General features: G+C 52.3%; 1 protein-coding gene across 2 annotated transcripts in view; it reads left to right on the forward strand.

Annotated features, from left to right (window-relative positions):
- The first annotated feature begins 3,548 nt into the window (after window positions 1-3,548).
- TECPR1 (tectonin beta-propeller repeat containing 1) overlaps window positions 3,549-21,325 on the forward strand; it is a 29,048-nt gene continuing 11,271 nt past the window's right edge. For both annotated transcript variants that reach the window (XM_081298742.1, XM_081298743.1), the window contains exons 1-14: window positions 3,549-4,370; window positions 8,964-9,199; window positions 10,166-10,348; window positions 10,564-10,686; window positions 11,454-11,579; window positions 13,572-13,746; window positions 13,859-13,959; window positions 15,842-15,943; window positions 16,813-16,958; window positions 17,702-18,186; window positions 18,597-18,742; window positions 19,645-19,800; window positions 20,507-20,656; window positions 20,746-20,903. In XM_081298742.1, coding sequence (XP_081154868.1) covers window positions 4,247-4,370; window positions 8,964-9,199; window positions 10,166-10,348; window positions 10,564-10,686; window positions 11,454-11,579; window positions 13,572-13,746; window positions 13,859-13,959; window positions 15,842-15,943; window positions 16,813-16,958; window positions 17,702-18,186; window positions 18,597-18,742; window positions 19,645-19,800; window positions 20,507-20,656; window positions 20,746-20,903 — 2,411 coding nt within the window. In that variant the 5' untranslated portion in view covers window positions 3,549-4,246. The remainder of the gene's footprint in view (window positions 4,371-8,963; window positions 9,200-10,165; window positions 10,349-10,563; window positions 10,687-11,453; window positions 11,580-13,571; window positions 13,747-13,858; window positions 13,960-15,841; window positions 15,944-16,812; window positions 16,959-17,701; window positions 18,187-18,596; window positions 18,743-19,644; window positions 19,801-20,506; window positions 20,657-20,745; window positions 20,904-21,325) is intronic.

A 21,325-nucleotide genomic window follows, 5' to 3' on the forward strand; every position in this document is an offset into this window, starting at 1 on the left:
TGTATGCACAGAACTCAAAACCCCACAGGTTGCATGCGGACTCTCGGGCCCTCTTGTATATTGTTCTTTTCCTATTGTGCTTTTTCAGCCTGAGATGAAAATATCTCTGGCCAATGTGAAGAGACAATAGTGCTAAGGAAGAACATAACTCATAGGAAAATCTGTAAACGTCTTTCAAAGGAAGGTCTCATTCAGCCATGCTTGCACAACTGACTTTACATAATCCGTTCTACCACTGAGCTACATCCCCAGACCTTTTTATTTTGAGACAGCATCTCATTAAGCTGTCTAGGTTAGTCTTAAATTTGAGACTAATCTAGACAGGGCTAAGGGTCTATCATTGACTTCTAGGTCTGGTCCATTGTTTGTTTTAAATTCTAGAAGATTTAGGGTTCTAATCTTTGGTGGTTTATTTATTTGTGTTTTTAGAAATAAAACATTACTTCACTGCAGGGCACTTTTGTGTGTGTTTTGATATAAGAACCTGGACATGGACATGAATTTCAGATTTTGCTTTCCTGCAGACGGGGTTGGTTTACCCTGCCAGGGATCGGGGAGGGCGGGGGAACAACATTTTAGCAGCTTCACTTAACACATTAATCAGCAAAAGGAAAAAACAAGTGTTGAACTTGATTTAATTAGCAGAGTGTAAAGGAAGGAGGACCACTCCAGGTCCAAGCCAGGAGAAGAGGCAGACAAAGCCAAGAAGCAGGGCTGGTCAGGGTCCACTCAGGAGGACAAGGCTCACTGCCAGACATGTGACTGGCTTTACAAAGGAGACATGACCGCAAGCAAAATGTAAGTAAAAACACTGTACTGGGAACCACTTGTGATTAAGAGTGTACTCCCAGAAAGTAAGCTTTCACAGAAGAAAAAAGAATCTAACCGTGGCAAAAAAGAGAAAGACTAACCACTTCCCTCTCCAGCTAATGGCCACATACACTGCTGATGCAGGCAGGAGAGAAAGCGGAGACAGGGAGACAGACACCGATTGGCCAGTTTGACTCATCTCTGCCCTTTCTCTGTGGCTCTTCCAACATTTTTCAGTGCATGACCTGCTGGTTTTCTGCAGGGTGAGGGGGCACTGTATTCCTTCCTTTAGTATAAATGCAGTACCTGTCATGGGTTAGCCAATCATTAAGCCCTAGACATTCGAATATGTATGAAAACATCACTCTCTCAAAGATCTCACAGCATGGTCAGGGAAACAGGAGAGAAAACAATTATAACATCATGTGAAGGGCCAGAATGGAGAATGTACAAATTATGAGGGCATCAAAATGCACGCCTACTTTCCCCTCTGGTAAGAGCTGACCTTTGCCCTGAGACTTGAAGGCTGAATGAGAATGATCAGGAAGAAGGTGAGTAGGACATCTCAGACAGTAGGTGCTATGTGTAGGAAGCTTACACTCAGAACAGGACAGGGCCAGCTTCTGCCGAAGCTGGGGCCTCAAAGCTCAGGGAACTGGCAGAAAAGAGGCTACCAAGGAGGGTGAGCTGGTGGGCAAGATCTGAGCTGATAGGCAACCATCTCGGCAGTGTAGTAGCCCTTCCTCCCTCAATCCTTAGCCATCCCTCCATGTCTCCAGCACCACACAGATGCAAGAAGTCTTTCATCCAGAAAACAGTCCTCTATCTGTGTTGCTCCTCAAGTGTTTCTGGAACTCTAAGCAGTGAGCAAGGATGCAAATGGCTAAGTACCCTAAATCATAATATGCAGAGGATATGATAATACTGTGCTGGATGCTGCATTCCTTCCACTTCATCCTCCCAACAACCCAAAGAGGCAGGTGACAGCATTAACTTACAGGCCAGGACTCAGGTTCACAGCCTGAGTGATTCACACTGACAGAGCGGGGATCTGAACCCACTGTCTGGCCTGGAAAGAAGTGGCAAGGTTAAGACAGAGAGGAAACAATAAATGAAAGAGGTAAAAATAAGCAAAATAGGAATGAGGATTATTCTTTGTGGTGAGGGCAGAAAAACATAGACTTCCTGACCATTGAAGGGAGCTAGATCTGCACAAACTGAAAGAACTGGGGGTAGAGAGGACTGGGGTCCCAGTCTGCTGTATCAGACCTTAAATTCAAGGAAACTGGTACGAACTGGCATAGTACATGAGCACTGCAAGGAGCCATCAAGAGCACCTAATCAATGCCTCTTTTAATGAGAAAACTGAGACCAAAGGGGAAAAATGGCCATGTCACAGACAACAGAATCCAGGTCTCTCCTCCTCCACACTAATGTTTCTGCAGTCCAGTGGCCACTCATCCTCCTTCTGCTAATAGTACCCTATGCTTCCTCTGAGGAAGCCCTTTGCCTCTTTGAGCCTTCACACTTTGGGCAGGGTCTACCCACATCTCCCAACGAAATCCACAAATACTAATCTCATAGGTGTTAAGAGAGGGTCACAGTTAGATGTAGGGCTCCACAAAGACTTGCAGGGTTAAGAGGAGGGTCTTTCTTTCTCTTCCACTGGAGTTGGCCTGTCTGGGGCTTCCCAGCCATGATTGTCAGGGAAAAAATCTGCATTCTCAGAAAGAAGCAAGAAGGCAGACAAGAAGTGAATATGTTCCTCAGCTTTCCACTACTGCAACAAATACCAAAGATAATTAACTTAGAAAGAGAAAAGTTTTGTTTTGGCTCAGTTTGGGAAGTTTCATGATCTACTGGCCCTGTTGCTTTGGAGCCTGTGATGATGTTACCAATATTTACCAGTGAGGAGTCCTTGCTTCCCCGAATGCTGAAGTAAAACACCAGAGAAGCATGCTGAGGCAAGTGTAGAGTGGAAACTAAAAGCTTTATTAAAAGACAGCAGAAAAGACTTCTCCCCAGAGGAAGAAGGGGACCGGAAAGGCAGAATCCGTGGAGGGGGAGGTTTTCCCTCTTTTATAGCTAAGGTCTTCTTTTACTTTTCCCACATTCCTGTCCTTTGTTTCCCTTTATCCTGCAGTGAGAGTCTGCAGGTGGGAAGGCTCAACAGGTGGGAGATAAGTGGGAGTAATCTGGGCAGGAAGGGCCTGGGGCGTTTTTGGATTAGCACTTCCCTGTTTGCTGGGAGCTGTTTCATTAACAGTTCCTTAGGATGGGTTCTGGGCCTTGGGGACATTAACATTTCAATTTCCCCAAGTGCTGCTCTGATTTCCTGGACTCCATTCTCAATAATGGCCTCCATTTTCTTTACTTTATATTAGACCAATTTACCTAACTACACTAACTACCTATCTTTAAATCTGGGCTTCAGTGAGGCAGCAAACCCACTCACTTCATGCCTGAGAAGTGAAAGAGAGGAAGAAGAAGGGGCTGAGGTTCCATTATTCCCTTTAAGAGTACACCGTCAATTATCTGAAGGCCTCTCACTAGGCCGCACCTCCCTACCGCCCCCAGCTGGGGGACCACCCCTTTAACACATGGGCCTTTGAGAGGCATTCCAGATGCAAACTCTAGCACAGGGGAAACTAGATCTAAGTGGCACTGTTTTAGCCACTGTGTCAGGCTGTGCTTTTTTTTTTTTTTTTTTTTTTAAACCAGACATCCCCCTTTTTCATTCCCAGTCCAGATGCAGCAGGTTCAAATCCCCAGGGTCCACCATTTACAATCTGTGTCATTCCCTGAGCTTGTGTCCTCATCTTTAAAATGGGAATAACATCAACACCTACCTTTTTTGAGTTGTGGAGAGGAAGCACTCACATATTAATATTATTAACTATGTTAGCTTTAATTAGATTGTCACTGGAAACACAGTTTGAGCCACACAGTGACCTAATGTTGACACCACGACATGCTATAGTCCCAAGGTCACGTTTTCAGGATTCCTCTCCTGCAGCGCAAAGCCTTTGGTCTGTGTGCTCGAGGGCTCCATTTCTGCTCGATGGAACCCACGCAGTCACCGGCTGCCGGCCTCCTCCTCCTCCTCCCGCGGGTGCGGCGCCCACAAGCCGGCGCTCCTCCGGTGCCTGCGGCGGGTGCGCCCAGACTCCCTCCCGGCCCGCCCCCTCTCCTCGCCTGCGGGCCCCGCGTCCACACAGCCTGCTCTGCTCCTGCGGCAGGGTCCTGGGAGGGGGCGGGCGGTCTGCCCCCACGGGTGTAGACCTGGAGCTTGCTAGAGTGGACTCTGCCCGCACCGACCCGCCGCGACCCCGGAAGAGAGAGAGCGCGCGACCCTCCGACCCCTAAGCCGGCTCCAGGCTGCGCGCAGCAGCCAATAGCGCGCTCCTAGGCCGGTGCGTCATGGCGAGATTGGCCAATGACTGCGGGCCTGGCCGCCGCTTCCGGCCCACCCACTCGCCTGCGGCCTGGGCAGGTCCGACCCGCTAGCCCAGCCGCGGAGCATCCACTGCGACCCCCTCCCTGGCCGCGCGCCGGCCCAGGTAAGCGCAGCGGCGCAGGGTCGTGGGCACTCGAGTCCCGGCCCCTCGGGGAAAGTCGGGCCGCGGCGACCCCGCATCGGCTGCGTTTGCCTGGACCCTTGAAGGGGAGGGAGGGATGTACCTGTGCTCTTTCCTGCACACCTGGAGGGCGCCGCCCGGTCCCGGCGCGGGGATTTCGGGAATGCCGAGGTGCCAACCGAGGGGCAGTTTTAGAGGACCCCCCACTCCGGCCTTTGGACTGGAGTGATTTGAGAAAGAGATCGCTGGAGCCTCGCGGTTTTAGAGAATGGGGCTTCTAGGGGCCTAACCTTCTCCCTGGGCAGCGGTGGGAGCAAATCTGCTTGTGATGGGATTAACTGGGCAGATGGTCAGGGCCCTGCTTCCAGACATATGCTACTGGTGGCAGTGCAGGGGACCACCTGTCGTTTAAGTGCAGGAAATGGGATGAAAGCCAGTCCGACTCAGGGCACCACCTGCCTGGTGGAGCTGGGTGGACCCTGTTCTTCAGGAACAATGAGAATTCTGTTGCTTCCTCCCACCTTTTTGGACCCTGATATCACTTTTGAGCAGTCTCTGCGCTTGGCAACCAGCAACTGCATTGGTAGCCCAGTACGCACCAGGTTAGAGTGTCAATGTAACAAACAAACAAAAAATAAAAAAATAAATAATAAGCAGGAAACTCTTCAGGAAGGCTCCTAAGGCAGCTTCAGAAGAGGTGAATGCATGGAGATCTTGTTTTGTGTCCCTTCTTCGATCACTTCTACCCCCAATTGCCTTGGGTACTTTTGGGTCTCTGAAGCGAGCTGTGTATAAACTGAGACAGAAAAGCAGATGGCTTTGAGGGTGCAGGCTGACTGAAGGTCTAGCTCAAATTCATTTTGTAGTTCTTGGTGAGTTGAAGGCTGCTTCTTGGGTAGATATGCACTCCATCACTCCACTTCTACAAAACAAAGATGCCCCAGGATTTCAGAATGGTAACAATGCTCCAAATACCCTTCAAGGACCCCATGACTCAGGACAGATTGCCTGGGCATCTCACAGCCAGAAAGTAGCATGTGAGGAGTTGAGGGTGCTAGAAACAATTGACAGAGGCAGAAAGGAGTTGTGGGTGACTAAGGATATTTACCCCTTGTCACCTTTAGCTGGTTAGTGACTGCTGTCTGGGTCTCCATTTTGAAGGGAGTTTGTAAACACAACCCCCACTCTTTCTTTTATCTGCAGCGAAGTATTCTTCCATTAACTGCCCAGAAGGTTCAATTATGTCTGGAAGGAAATTACTGCTTAGTCATTTATCTAAAGGAAAGTGTATCAAACACAAGTCAAAGTCTCTGTTCTTTGAGCTTCACTTGCAGACTCAGTCTGACTTGGCTGGTTGCTTACATGTTGAATTGTGAGCTATCTTTGCAAACAAAATTGTATTAAAATGTCACCATAGAAACTGACATTTTTTTTCCATTTCCCTCTTACTATTTTATTTATTTTTTAAAATTTTTATTGGTGCATAATAATTGTACACACTGAAACTGACTTTTTTTTTTTTTGGTACTGGGGATTGAGCTCAGGGGTACTTGACCACTGAACCACATCCCCATCCCTGTTTTGTATTTTATTTAGAGACAGGGTCTCACTGAATTGCTTAGTGCCTTGCAATTACTGAGGCTGGCTTTGAACGCGTGATTCTCCTCTCCTGTGTCAGCTTCCCAAGCCGCTGGGATAACAGGCATGTGCCGTGCACGGCTGAAACTGACAGTTTTAAAATAAACTTTTTACCAACATTTTATGATGAAGATTTTCAAATATATAGCCAAATTGAAAGAATTAAACAGTGAATGTCCCCATACCCACATCTTATTCATTATACTGTTGACCCTTTACTTGCTCTATTGCATCTCTGCCCACCAATTGTGACCTTACTATTTATTTATTTATGGTTCCAGGAATTGAACCCATAGGCGCTTAACCACTGAGCCACATCCCCAGCCCTTTTTATTTTTTATTTTGAGACACTGTCTCACTCAGTTGCTGAGGTTGGCTTTGAATTTGTGATCCTCCTGCTTCAGCCTCCCGAAACACTGGGAATATAGGCAGGAGCCACTGTGCTCAGCTGTGACTTTACTTTTTAAGTACTTTGCTTTCCTGGAGTAGTTCTGTCTAGGCTCAGGGAGTTGGCGGTCTGTATTGGAGGTAGGTGGAGGCGTTTATCATTAAATGGTTGAACACCCACCCTCTAGAGTGCTGATAAGAAGAAGAGAAGAGGCCCAAGGCTCAGGCCCACTGGAAAGGAACTTGATTTTTTTTTTTTTTTAAATGAGATGAGAGATAAGTGGCAGTTTGTGGTAGTAAATGCCAAGTAATAAAATGATATCAGTAACACTGTTGAGTTCTTGCTGGGCACTGAACGATGTTGATCATCCATGCTGTGCCTGTATGTAATTCTCACAAGGTAAGTAGGTCACTATTCCTTTCTGACTTTTCTGCATTAGCAAATCAAGTTGCAGGCAGGTTAGGTAACTTTTATGGTACTAGAAAGTAATGGAGTGAGGACCCGAATCCTGGCCATCTGGGTGCAGGCAGTTCTGAACACTCTTCTTAGTCATTGTAAAGGTATCAGAGAGAACCTTCCTGCCTGACCAAGGAGGAAGGGTGAGGTGGCCTGGGGCCACCATGGGTTCTTTTTTTTTTTTTTTTTAAAGAGAGAGAGAGAGGAGAGAGAGAGAGAGAGAGAGAGAGAGAGAGAGAGAGAGAGAGAGAGAGAGAGAATTTTTAATATTTATTTTTTAGTTCTCGGAGGACACAACATCTTTGTTGGTATGTGGTGCTGAGGATCGAACCCGGGCCGCACGCATGCCAGGCGAGCATGCTACCGCTTGAGCCACACCCCCAGCCCAGCACCATGGGTTCTGACTCAGGCACCTGGACACCAACACAGTTTTCAGCTGGCCCCAGAGGGCTGGTGTTTTGATTTGTCTGTGTGTCTGGCAGACACTGGTGCCCCTGGGCTTGAGGAGGTCTGCAGTTCTACGGGTCAGCTCTGTCTCCCCAGGCTTGCTCTGTAAGGCTGATCAGTCCCTTTCCTGAGCTCTGCATCTACTTCCTGTCATGGGTGTTTCTAGGAACTTGGCTTCTGTTCTGCCTCCCATTTCCTGTTCCATATCCCCTCTGTGACTTCCTTCTCAACCCTCACTCTTCTTGGAGTTTGTCAGACCCACTGTGTTCCAGAAGAGCCTTTGTTGCCCACGGCAGATGCTCCTGTTTCAGCATGTCCTGTCTCAAGGCGTCTCTACAGTGGGGGTGCCTCTGGCATGCTTCAGGGGTGGGACAGCAGGGCCCAGCCTTGACCACCTAAATAAACCTGTCTCTTGATAGCTCCAGTTTCCAAACCCCATGGGAGGTAAGCTTGTCTTTGGCTTTTCTCTCTCCTGGCCTGAGGGCAGTGTTCCCTGGTTGGATCTGGGAGCCACCCAGTCAGACTGGGCCCTTTGTGGTGACTCCCTACTACCCTCAGGCCTCAGCCCCTCACTGCGTGTTTGGCTGCACTGCTCTGGCTCTGTGGCCCTGTGGTAGGAGGAAGTCTGCTCCTGCCGGAAGGTAGAACTCTAGGAATTAACCCCAGGAGCAGCAGCCAAGGGGTGGAGGGACAGTCAGTGGCAGATCTTGGCCACCCTGGCTGTCTTATTCTGTGCTGCTTTCTTTTGCCACACCCTTCCACCATGATTTCTGTCTCACCTGGGGCCCAGAGCTATGGACATGGCCAACTTCTGAGTGGCCATCACTTCTGAAACCATGAGCCAAAACATCTTTCCTCCTTTAAAAAAAGAAAGAAAGAGAGGAAAGGGGTGGAGAGTGGCAGAAGAAGAAAGGAAGAAAGGGAGGGTAAGAGAGGACCTTTGGGTCCTGGAGTTCACAGAGTCACCTGGCCCCTACCCATTAGCACTGACCTACACATTGGCAAGTCCAGGCATGGACATGTTAGCTTTCCATGCCACTAGAAAGTGATGGACCCAGGACCTGAATTCTGGCAGAAGAGTAGGAACATAGTGACCTTCTTACCTTGTGAGAACTCAGTCAGACGATACAGGCACAGGATGGATGACGACATTGTTGAGGACCCCGCACAGCTCTGGCTGGGATAGCCAGGCTGTGTGGACGCCCTTCACCAAACCCAGATAGGAGTGTCACAGTGAGAGCAGCTCAGGGAAGGACAGGATTCCACCAAATCTATACACTTCATTTATTCTTTTGAAAGAATATAGTTTCTGAAGAGACTGTAACAGAACTGGAAAGGGACTTGATTTGGGGACGTATGCGCATGGATATTACATATATTTTTTCCTATACTTTTCTGTCTGTTTGAAAAAAAAATCCTCATAATGAAAAGGAAGAAAAGGCAAAGAAAGAAAAAGCCGGTCCACGCTGGAAGCGGGGCTCTGCTTCTGATCTGTGGGGTGAACACCGACTCCTCCCTGTGCCCCTGTGCCATCTGTGGCTCGAGGCCGTCTGGTAGAGGGCTCCTAGGTTCTGCCTGGCCCTGATATCCCTGGGCTGGGGACCAGGACACTGACACTCTCTCTTTTGCCACTGGTTTTCCTCCAGCCGCCGACACCATGCCCACCTCAGTGCTGTGGGCGGTGGACCTCTTTGGGAGAGTATACACTCTGTCCACGGCCGGCCAGTACTGGGAACTGTGCAAGGATGCCCAGCTGGAGTTCAAGCGGGTCAGCGCGGCCACGCAGTGTTGCTGGGGCATTGCCTGCGACAACCAGGTCTACTTGTACATGTGCGCCAACGATGTCCCCATCCGCCGCCGAGAGGAGGCCTATGAGAATCAGGTAGTGGCCCAGGCAGGGCCATAGCTAAGGTAGTCGGATTCCTGGGTTATTGGTTAAAATAAACCAAAGAAGAGACAGAGGCCCTAGCCTCCCTACCAGTCCCCGTATTTGTTTTCTACATTGTACTTAAAATCCACATATTGGGAGCTGGTGGGGCTGAAGCTCCTGTTGTCTTTGCCAGAACAGACTGGTCTGCAGGAGGGTGGGCTCTAGCAGTGTTGAGAACCACTGGAGCCGGGCTGGCTCGTGCCTTTTATTTCCTTCTTCTCGGAGTACTGTGGCTGCGGCTGTGGGTGGGTTCTCTCCAGTGGGGCTATGCTGATGCACTGACTTTTTTTTTTTTTTTTTTGGTACCTGGGTTTCAACCCAGGGACATTTAACTACTAAGCTACCTCCCAGCCTTTCTTTGTATTTTATTTAGAGACAGGGTCTCACTGAGTTGCTTAGTGTTTTGTTAAGTTGCCATGGCTGGCTTTGAACTTGGGATCTTCCTGCCTCGGCCTCCTGAGTTGCTAGGATTACAGGCATGTGCTACCATGCCTGGCCCTCATGCACTGACTTTTTTTGGAGGGTACTGGGGATTGAACTCAGGGGCGCTTGGCCACTGAGCCATACCCCCAGCCCTGTTTTGTATTTTATTTAGAGCCAGGGTCTCACTGAGTTGCTTAGTGCCTTGCTGTTGCTGAGACTGGCTTTGAACTCGCAATCCTCCTGTCTCAGCCTCCCCAGCTGCTGGGATAACAGGCATGCGCCACCATGCCCAACTTGACACACTGACTTTTGATAGAGTGGCAGGAGGTCCTTGATTCCCGAGTCCCAGTGCACACCTTTCACTAACCTTCCATGCCAGAGATAAGGGGGGGGTGTCTGCTGGGGAGGGACCTGTTGGACCTAGAGGGGCCCTGCCCACCTGGGTCTCTCCTGGCAGGCTCCGGCCTAAGGCCATCTCTGTGTCTCTGGCCTCAGCGTTGGAACCCCATGGGTGGCTTCTGCGAGAAGCTCCTGCCAAGTGACCGCTGGCAGTGGAGTGACGTGAGTGGGCTCCAACACCGGCTGCTGGATGGGGTGGCGCTACCCTCGCCACATTGGGAGTGGGAGTCAGACTGGTACGTGGATGAGAATTTTGGAGGGGAACCCACCGAAAAAGGGGTAGGTGAACTCAGTACCCATCGTGGCTGCCCCTGGGGGAGGGATGGTTGGTCCCAGCCTGTCCCCTTAGCGCTGCTCTTCCCAGTGGTGTCTGACCCCTGCTTGTGTGGGGTGTCCTGCTTCAGGTCCTGCTCCCTCCTCTCCCTCCCCACCTTCCCTGGCTCTTCAGATTACTCCCCCCTGAGCCTTACAGAGTCCCCACCGTGGCATTTCAGGGGTGGACGTATGCCATTGACTTTCCCGCCACCTACACGAGAGACAAGAAGTGGAATTCGTGCGTGCGGCGACGGAAGTGGATCCGGTACAGGAGATACAAGTCCCGGGACACCTGGGCCAAGGTCCTCCTGACTGGGCATGGTGTGGGCATGGGTTCTGGGGACAGTGACCCCTGGCAGGAGGGTCAAGGAAGCCTCATCCCCAAACCCCTGCCTGTGCACAAGGGGACACCGTGCCCTCCCTGGGTCCTTCCTTGGAGCTGTTTCCAGTTCCAGAACCTCCTGCACCATATATCCCTTCATCTGAGAGATGGCCACGCAGGGAGCTAAGCCAGGCTACAGCCCAGGAGCTCAGAGGACCCCCCCCCCCAGGCCTCCTCTCCCCCACCAAGGGAGGTACCGGAAGCTTCAGTGCTGTTCTCCTGACCTAAAGGAACCTCTAGCTCGGGGACAGAGGCCTGGCCTCAGCGTTCACGGCTGCCAGCCCCGCCCGCTGGCCGCTGGGCTGGGAGAAGCCAAGAGAGTAGGGTATCTGTGGAGGGTTTGCACCTGCAGGGCTGTGTTCTGCCACCAGCCCCATTCTAGAGAAGAGTCACACAGTCAGGTCACTGGGAAGCCAGGGCCAAGACCCCGTGGCATATCTGCCTTTCACGGGGGAGCAGCAGTGCCATTCAGGGATGGCCTAGGCCTGGTGACAGATAGGGCACGGAAGAGGGGACCCAGGGCCAGGGGCCTGCAGTGCTGTGGCTGCCTCCTTCCTGAAGTCGTGCTGTTGTGGGCCAAGCTGAGAATGGAAGTCATGTGCTGGGAGTCAGGGACAGGCAGGGGACGGTGCTATGTGGGGCCTGCCCAGGTAGTGACAGCCACTGCTTCTCACCTCCTCATTTCAGATCCCCTCAAAGGATGACCCCAAGGAACTCCCTGACCCCTTTAATGACCTCTCTGTCGGCGGGTGGGAGATTACAGAGGAGCCCGTGGGCCGCCTGTCAGTCTGGGCTGTGTCTCTGCAGGGAAAGGTAAGGCCACACCTCTCTGTGTTCTGCATGGGAGGCACCAGGGAGGCCAGCCTGGGGTGTGACAGAGGCTCCCTGAGGTGGAGGAATGAACCTCCCACCTCCCACCTCTGTTTCCTGGAGCCGGGGCAGGCCCCCTTCCTGTGCATCCTGTCTGTGGGTCCCTGCGTCTCACTATTCCCAGAAACCTCTGGTCCCCATCCCATGCCTGGCCCTGGCCTGTCCTCCAAGCCCATCTTGGGCTCAGGTGCCAAAAATGTTGTCTCCTTAGGCAGATTCTGGGCCCCTTGCCAGCGCTTTTGTGGTGCCTCCCACAGTCACTGGGAGCATCACGCCTGGGTGGGTGTGTGGGCAGTTGGGATGGTGGGTGGATAGGTGGAGAGTGGGCAGTGGATGGACGGTGGGTAGGTGGTAATGTGCAGGCAGATGGATGGTGGGTGGATGAGTGGATGGAAGTTGGACGGATGGATGGTAGGTGGGTAGATGAAAGGATTATGGCTGGGTGGACAGGTAGGTGGTGGGTGGAGGGATGGTGGGTGAATGGATGGATGAGGGGAAGACATGTAGATGGATGGATCATGGTTAGGTAGGTGGATGGATGGGTAGTTGATCATTGGACAGATAGGTGGTGGGTGTGTGGGTGGATAGATGCTGGGGGACAGATGTTTAGAGAGAGGATCCTTTTCTCAGGGAGTTTGTAAATTAAGCAAAAGAATTAAATTCACCCCAGCAGCAGCAGCATCACAGATGGTCCTGAGCAAAAAGCACCCAACACTTTTATCATTTTCTTTTATCATTTTAGATTATATTTTATGATTGTGCAGTAATTCTTACCACAAATTGACCACAAGTTTCCTGCTGGCTTGGGAACAGTCAAAGCAGAGTATTTTTAGCAGGCTCACCTCTGGGGTCATGTTGGGCCCAGATTTAGGTTAACCACAGGTGTTTCCTCTGAGCCCCGCTGAATGGTGGTGACAAGAGACCAGGCAGGGTGAAGGAGCAGGGACCCTGCCCACTTGGATGTAAAGAGGGGGGAGGACAGGGGCCACAGAGCAGTGTTTATGCCTCAGTGGCAGCCACGAGCCAGAGTGGCTGACCACTCCTGTGGTCTGTAAGAGGTGGCACAGGGACCCTGTGCTCCAGGAAGAACTAGGGAGGCAGGTGTACCCTGAAACACTGGTGGTGGAAGGGGACTTCCTAGGCCTTGTCCTGCAGGGTCTGTTGAAAGGCGGGGTGGGCAGGGTTGGGGGATTGGGATCCCCAGTCTGAACACTGCTCTTGGAAGGAGTCACCAGCCTTCCCTGGACCCAGCAGAGGTGTACAGCTTCCTCCAGATGAAGTGCACCTAACAGTTTGGATGACATACAGGAGTTGCTCAGTCTTTTTTTTTTTTTTTTTAAAGTCTAACATTTTATTTATTTATTTATTTATTTATTTACTTACTTACTTTCATTCTCATTTGTTATATACGAGAGCAGAATGCAGTACAATTCATAATACATATATAGAGCACAATTTTTCATATCTATGGTTGTATACAAAGTACATTCACACAAATCATGTTGCTCAGTCTTAACTGTTCAGATTAAGGAGCAAAAGAAGTGGGCATTGTAGATTTTGTTTAAACTGAACTGGGGGGTTTTCCTGCTGTCCACTGGGACTCTGGCTTCCCCTAAAGACCAGTGTCCTGGGAGCATATCACCACTAGGGGGCACAGGACACCCAGGGCAGCTGCACGCCTGAGGCTGGATGGTAGGGGGTGCCAGGTAGAGGGTTCTCACAGGCAGATGAACAGAACAGGCCCATCCCCCAGGGCCACTGAAATCCAGGGTTTACAAATTTTTTCACCATGTTGGGGTCATTAACTTCACCGGCAGTGAAGGGTTGGGAGGGAAATATATACCATCAGATATGTGGGCACACGAGAGATCCCCGTGTGCCACCTGTGTGAGTGTGCCGAGATGCTGATGCGAGTGCCCTGCTCTGCTTTTCCAGGTGTGGTACCGAGAGGATGTCAGCCACTCCAACCCGGAAGGCTCCTGGTGGTCCCTGGTGGACACCCCTGGGGAGGTGGTCCAGATCAGCTGTGGGCCCCATGACCTCCTGTGGGCCACCCTCTGGGAGGGGCAGGCCCTGGTCCGGGAAGGAATCAACAGGAACAACCCCAAAGGTGGGTAGCTCAGGACTGGCCCTATGCCCCAAAATGGGAAGTGGGGTGAGGGCGCTTAATCCCCAGCGTTTTGGCTGATGGAAGTGCCTGGGGTTTCTTTTGGGGTTGATAGGAAGTTTCTGGTCCATAGTGGAGCCTCCTGGGTCTGAAAATGGGATCATGCACATCTCCGTGGGCGTCGGCGTGGTCTGGGCTGTCACTAAAGACCGGAAAGTAAGATGGGGAATGCTGCGGGCTGCGGGTGCCATTTCATGTTGAAGGTCAGGATGGTTCAAGCCCTTGAGCATAAATCTAGCATCAGCCGAGCACTGTGAACATTTTTGCTGTTGAAATTGGTGCATCCTGAAATGTTCCTCCATCTCTCCCCTCGCCCACGGGGGATATTGCGATGCGGAACAACTAGATGTATCACTTCAGGGGCCCAGCATTTAAAATAACCAGAAGCGGATCTGCCAGAGCCCCGTGAGCTGGATGCCTGGCCTTTCCTATCCCATGCTTTTATTTGTATTTTATCAGTGGCAAGCCCAGTAAGGTTAGCCAGTTTCAGATTACTTTCATGATTTCTTTCCAACCACACATCAAGGGGAATCCCCTAGCACTCAGGAGTTTGGTGGCCCTCACATCTGAGCCAAGGGCCCCCAATCCTCAGGTTACGCCCAGCCTGAAAAAGTATAGCACTGTCCCCCCAGCATGTCCCAAGCACCCCACTTTCCACAGATCATGATTTCCAAGACCCTCTTACAGCAGCACATTGTCCCCTTTAGAGTAAAAACAAGTAAAAATTTCATTTACATCAGAGTTTGTTCAGTCTTCAGACAAACATTTGACTGTTCATTTTCTTTGGCTCTTTAAGAGACATTTTAGATATTCTAGTGTAGTTTTGGCTGCTCTTGCTGTGTTGCCTGGGCTCAAGCCGTCCTCCTGCCCTAGCCTCCCTTCCAGGTAGCTGGCATGACAGGTGCATCCTATTGCAGCCGATTCTCCAGAAATTTTTATAAGAGGGGTTTGAGGATCTTTTTATGTAACCCTTCCCCTCCCCACCTCAGGAATTCTAGAACATGTGAGCGCTACTAGATCAAGATCCAGTGCGTCTGAGACTGATGGGGGTCCGTACAGGCCACCATCCATAGTGGGTGAGAATAGCCCTGGGGGACAGCTGGTCCAGGGTAGAGGTTGAGGATGACCACCAGGTGAGCTGTGGGGCCAGGTAGGCGTGTGGGAATTCAGTTCAATTTTGTAGCCATATATATGTGTGTGTGTGTGTGTGTGTGTGTGTGTGTGTGTGTGTGTGTATATATATATATATTTTTTTTTTTTTAAGAGAGAGAGAGAATTTTTAATATTTATTTTTTAGTTTTCGGCAGACACAACATCTTTGTTTGTATGTGGTGCTGAGGATCGAACCTGGGCCGCATGCATGCCAGGCGAGTGCGCTACCGCTTGAGCCACATCCCCAGCCCAATATATATTTTTTGAGGGGGTACTAGGGATTGAACTCGGGGCACTCAATCACTGAGCCACATCCCCAGCCCTGTTTTGTATTTTATTTAGAGACAGGGTCTCTCTGAGTTGCTTAGTGCCTCGCTGTTGCTGAGGCTGGCTTTGAACTCGTGATCCTCCTGTCTCGGCCCCCTGAGCTGTTGGGATTACAGGCCTGCGCCACCGTGCCTAGCCTCAACTGTGTATATTTTTACAAGTCAACATGAAAAAAGTTAACATTAAAGAGACTATGTTATATAACAGTAAAAGTAGACCCTAACAGTAAAAGTAGACCCCCAATAGGGTATTTATTCTAAAAATGAATTTATGAAGAATTAGTTTTCCTAAAAGACCTTTTCCGCATGTTAGGGCAGAGAATAGATGAGAAGCTGCAGGACAGGGGAAGTAGAGGTCAGGTAGGATGGTGCTCTGAGCAGGGACACAGGGCAGGATGGGGGAGGATAGACGTGCATCAGTGTCTCCTTTCTCACCGTGTGCCCTGCTCATTTAGAGCCCTGAGCCAAAGGTCAGATGATTCACTTGTTATTCCTGAGCCTTAGGAAAAGCCCTCTGCTCCATGTCCTCCAGGGAGGCTATTTATTTTGGACTTTTCCAGGTATGGTTCCGAAGGGGTGTCAACTCTCACAATCCCTGTGGCACCAGCTGGATCGAGATGGTTGGCGAGATGGTCATGGTGAATGTGGGGCTCAATGACCAGGTGTGCTCATGGCCCCCGGGTCCCCCCACCCTTCCTGCCCCACATCTCACATCCTTTTCACTTACGGGCTCCTCACGCTTGATGCAGTGAGTCTCCGCCTTGGACGGTCCCGGGGACTGGCTCCCTCAGGGTTCTGGAGTCTCTACTTGTCCTGGAGTTACTTTCCTAAGGAAAGTAACTGGATCAGTGAGCCTGGATCTGCTGGGGGGTGGGGTGTGTGTGTGTGACCCAGAGACTGGAAGGTGTCATTTAAAGATATTTGGGGGATCAGGTGGATGGACACAAAGCGGGGTTGGAATGGACCTCCAACTTTGACTCTGGACCCTGCTTCTCATGAGTGTCGTCCGTATCATCTGACAGTGTGGCCTCCTTATTAGCAATTAGGTTTGGGTACTTTTTAAGATTCAAAGGGCACAGCTCCTTGTTGTGAGGTGATTGCCCCTGCCCCCACCCCTAAGAACATGGAAGTTCTCTTGGGGATCAGCTTCCCACCAGAGGCCTGAAGATAGTGTTATAGGCGGACCTTGCACCCCAGCACAGCCCCACTGTCTGTGGACCTTGTCACTCGAAGCTCCCAAAGCTCCTGGTCTGCCTAAAGTCAAGGAGCCAGGACTGGGGCCCTGCGTCCCCTGAGCTTGCTGCTGAGCTCAGCCCGCCTCACCCCTGCGGGGCTCCTCTTACACACTGGACTTTTGCACACCCCACCCCACCAACCTCCCCATCCCTAACACACATGCACACACCCGCTGCACGCCTCAGGGAGGCGCAGCTCCTGCCTGCATTTGCAGGTGTGTGCTTCCTTGGCTACCTGTCCTCCCCGCACACCCCCAGTCTACACCAGACTCCTCTGAGCAGCATCTCTGTTCCAGGTCTGGGGCATCAGCTGTGAGGACCGAGCTGTATACTTCCGGCAGGGCGTCACCCCCAGTGAGCTCAGTGGGAAGACATGGAAGGCTATTGTTGCCACCCGAGAGTGTGACCGGTCCCACTCTGGCAGCTCGTCAAGCCTCCTCAGGTGACCCAGGGGTGGTAGGGCATAGAAGTCAAACAAAGAATGACCACATGACCCAGTCAATTCACTCTTAGTTTTATAGCTAAAAAAATTGAAAACAAGTGTTCAAGCAAAAGTTTGTACAGGAATGTTTATGGAAGTATTAGTCACAGTGACCAAAAGATGGAACTAGCCCAACAACCAGCAGTGATTGGGCAATGAAAGAAATGGCGATCTGACACATGGCACCACAGGCATGAACATTGAAAACACGGTCCTCAGTGAAAGAAGCCAGACACGAAAGGCCACACGTTGGTCCCTTGGTTCAATGTATATGAAATGTCCAGAACAGGCAATTCCATAATGATAACACGTTAGCCAGAGGAGTTGTGGGTAGAGGGAACGGAGGATAGAGTGACTGCCTCGTGGGTACAGAGTGTCCATTTGGGCAATGAGAAAGTTGTGGAACTCAGAAGAGATGAGGTTGTACAACATTGTCAGTCCACTAAGTGCCACTGAATTGAATGCTTTAAAATGGTGTGTTTTACACAGTGAAAAAGATCCTCATCCCAAATCTCCACCCCCAGGCACACTGAAGTGATTGATCTGGGGGGAGGCCCAGGTGTCTCAGCTCCCTGGGAAACAGGGATTGTGCAGAGGAAGAGACAGGAGTTCAGGGAGGTTGTGACTCCTGAGGTCACTCAGGTGGTCATGGTGGGATAGCACCCCCCACGATGGAATGATGATCTCCCCTGCTCTGTCCCCAGTGCTGGCTGCTTCTTTGGTGATGAAGTGAGGGCCAGTAGTGACTCTGCATCCCACGACACTGACGTTTCTTCAGAAGTCGAGAGACGGGACCCCGAGCAGCCTCTCCCTAAGGAGTCTTTGGACAATCCCCAGAACCCCAATGAGAGCTCAGCCTTGGACCCTGGGGCCAGCAGGACTGCAGAGTGTGATGTGGAGAATGTCTGCCCAGTGGTGGGCAGAGGGGAGCCCACTCAGGCCCCTGGTCCCAGTGGGCGTCCAGCTGAGCTGCCCTGGACTAACATTGACCTGAAGGAGCCCAAGAAGGCTCCTAACCACTCAGCTGCTGGCCTCCCTGAATCCACGGGCCTCGCCTCCCTGGGGCTCTTCACCCTGGGCTTGGAGGAGCCCTATGGGGCCGATGACCACCTGCTGTGGGCCTGGGTGTCAGGAGGTGGCTGCGCAGTGGAGGCAGGCTCCGTGCTCAAGTGGTTCACTGTCCAGTCTGGTAAGGGGCCCTGTTGGTATGGTAGGACCTGTCATCCCAGGAGGTGCACCTGAGGGGAGTGGGCCATAGATGAATCGGGGCTGGAGCAGGCCCATCGTCCTGCCTGAATGCCCAGGTCTCAGCAGTGCTGACCGAGCCCTTGGGTCAGTTTGTGGCCATCAGAGATCCACTGGGGAGACCAGGGGAAGGAAGCCAGCAGCCAGACTTCCCTGCCCTCTCCCAGTCCTCTCCCAGTCCTGGCTGGGGACAATAACTTGCTCATGAGAGCAAATGGTGGGAGGAAGGCTCACAGGACATTCTACAGAGACTGGAGCTTTCTATCAAGGAAGGGCTGATTGGGGGGTCGGGGGAGCAATCCTGGCCTCCTGCCTGCCTCGCTGTGGGCAGGGTGACACTGCGGCCTCCTGCAGGCCTGTCTCCCTCAGTGCAGACGCTGTCCCTGTCCATCACGCCAGCACAAACCGCCGCCTGGAGGAAGCAGATCTTCCAGCAGCTCACAGAAAGGACCAAGCGGGAGCTGGAGAACTTCCGGCATTACGAGCAGGCCGTGGAGCAGGTGGGCGCCCGGCTGTCCCCAGTGCTGCCTTCTCAATAGGCTTTTGTTGAGTCTCACCCCTGAGGTGGGGCAGAGGAGCATCAGTGGCTCTGTCCGTGCCATTGCGGACACACAGCCTGGCTTCCAGGCCCCAGGATAGATCAAAGATCAGGAGATGAGGTCCTTTATTCACCCATCCTGAAGGACTTTCGTTGGGGCCTCACTGCCTTCAGGGCACTGTGTGGGTCCTGGGGCCCAGAGATGCAGGACCTCAGGAGGGAGCAGGGGGAGGTAAGAAGTAAATCCTTGCATTCTACCCCAGAACCCCAAGTGTCCGAGGGTCTTGTGTTTTGTTGAAATGAGTCTGGAGAGAGCTGCAGGCACCATACCCTGCTCAATGGGGCCCGCCTGGCATGGCTGACGCACCCCGGAGGCAGAGCAGCGCCCTGCAAGGCCCAGAGACGGGCTGAGGAGGGAGGAACCTGGCTGCTGGAGGCCGGCCAGGGCTCATCTTGTGCAGAAGCTTCCGGTCTGCATTCAAATCTGGGCCTCAGCTCAGGGCAAGCCATGTTTACATCCCAGGTTTGACTCCCTGACACCGGCTCAGATCCTCCCTGAGCCCCAGTTTCCTCATCCAGAACGTGGTCTAACAGTGCCCATCCCACTGGCTATGTGAAAACTAGGGCTCATACAGAGGCAGCTCAGATGGGGTCCAGTGCCTCATCGTGACTTGTCACCGATGGGAAGAGGGCCAGCTGGGAGGGTGGGGGCTGGGAGCACTGGGAAGGAGCCCCTCATCACGGGAGCAGAGACTGGGACCCAAGATAGCTCAGGGGTTCTGGGAGTAGGGGGCCCACACAGGCCAGGGGTCTGCGGGCCTGCCTGTGACGGTGTCCCTACTGTCCTGGATGCCCATGTGACAGTCAGTATGGGTGAAGACCGGGGCCCTGCAGTGGTGGTGTGACTGGAAGCCCCACAAGTGGGTGGACGTCCGCGTGGCCCTGGAGCAGTTCACGGGGCATGATGGGGCTCGAGACAGCATCCTCTTCATCTACTACGTGGTCCATGAGGAGAAGAAGGTAACGGCAGTGGGCTGGGGCGGCATCATAAAGGGACAGGGTTTCCCAGAGATGGGTGCAGGGCAGTCCCCGGTGCTCACTCCAGTCTGGCCAGCTCACAGGGTACTCAGTCTTACTCATGCCAGAGGTAGGCTTGGGTGCCTCTGCATGCATGCGCATGTGCAAGCTCCTAGAGCCACTGCCCTCCCTCCAACAGCCATTTACAGTCAACTAGTTTTTTAACCGAGAAGTGAGGCTAGGGAAGATAAGGTCAGCCGTCCTCGTGACAGCTGGTATGTGCCAGGCAGTCAACACCCAAAAGGATTCCTTTGAAATGTCACTAAGGCCAGGCACAGTGGCCGCTCCTGTCATCCCAGTGACTCTGGAGGCTGAGGCAGGGAGATCACAAGTTCACGGCTAACCTGGGCAACTTAGTGAGATCCTGTCTCAAAAAAATAAAAGACTGGAATGTAGTTCAGTAGTAGATCAACCCTGGGGTTCATCCCCTGTACTGGAAAAAAAAAATGTCACCAAAGCATTTGTTACAAAGTGAAGTTTCAGTACTGGCACCTGCTGGGCCCTGTGGCTGCCATTGAAACCAGCAGGCCCAGGGAAGAGCTCTAGAATGATGGTGGCCCATCCCTGCCCGTGACCACAGTGGAGGTCCCACAGTGGGGGTTCCTTGACCCCAAGGTGACAGCCTTGCCTTGTGCTCCTCTTCCAACAGTACCTTCATGTGTTCCTCAATGAGGTGACAGTGCTGGTCCCAGTGCTCAATGAGGCCAAGCACTCCTTTGCCCTATATACTCCTGAGAGGACACGGCAGAGGTGGCCTGTGCGCCTGGCTGCTGCCACCGAGCAAGACATGAATGACTGGGTGAGTGAGTGGGGGTCCCACGGGCCAGGGGATAAGGGGCAGCCAGGCCTCCGCCTACCCCAGAGTAACTGGCCATATCTCCACAACAGCTTGCCCTGCTCAGCCTGTCCTGTTGTGAGAGCCGGAGGGTCCAAGGCCGCCCGTCCCCACAGGCCATCTGGTCCATTACCTGCAAGGGAGACATCTTTGTGAGTGAGCCCAGCCCAGACCTGGAGGCCCATGAGCACCTGCTGCCTTGTGACCAGATGTGAGTGGACCTGGGGCCTGGCCATGCTCTTCCCGAGCACCCAGAACTTGTGGTTCCAGAAGTAGGGGTCAGGAAGACCTGGAGCCCATGCAGGGCCAGTCAGAGCCACGGCTGGTCCCCAGATCCCCACCCTGCCAGGCATTCAAGTATGGGCCCAGCACAGGTCAGTGCCACCCACTAGGCAGTCACAGAATGTCCCAGGGAACATGGAGTGAGGTGACCAGGTTTAGCTTGCACTCTGCAGGGGCTCCCAGGCTAGAGAAGCTAGACCCACCAGCCAGTGCACAGACCCTGGGTGCTTGGCCACCTCTAGCTCCTGCTGAGCCCCTGCACCCAGGCTGTGGAGGCAAAGGAGGGAGAATAATGGGTGGTCCTGGGGTAGAGCTGGGAGGTTGGGCAGTCAGGTGTGGGGCAGCTGGTGG

Source organism: Spermophilus citellus, assembly GCF_964194105.1.
Source record: "Spermophilus citellus genome assembly, chromosome: 6".
NCBI lineage: Eukaryota > Metazoa > Chordata > Mammalia > Rodentia > Sciuridae > Spermophilus > Spermophilus citellus.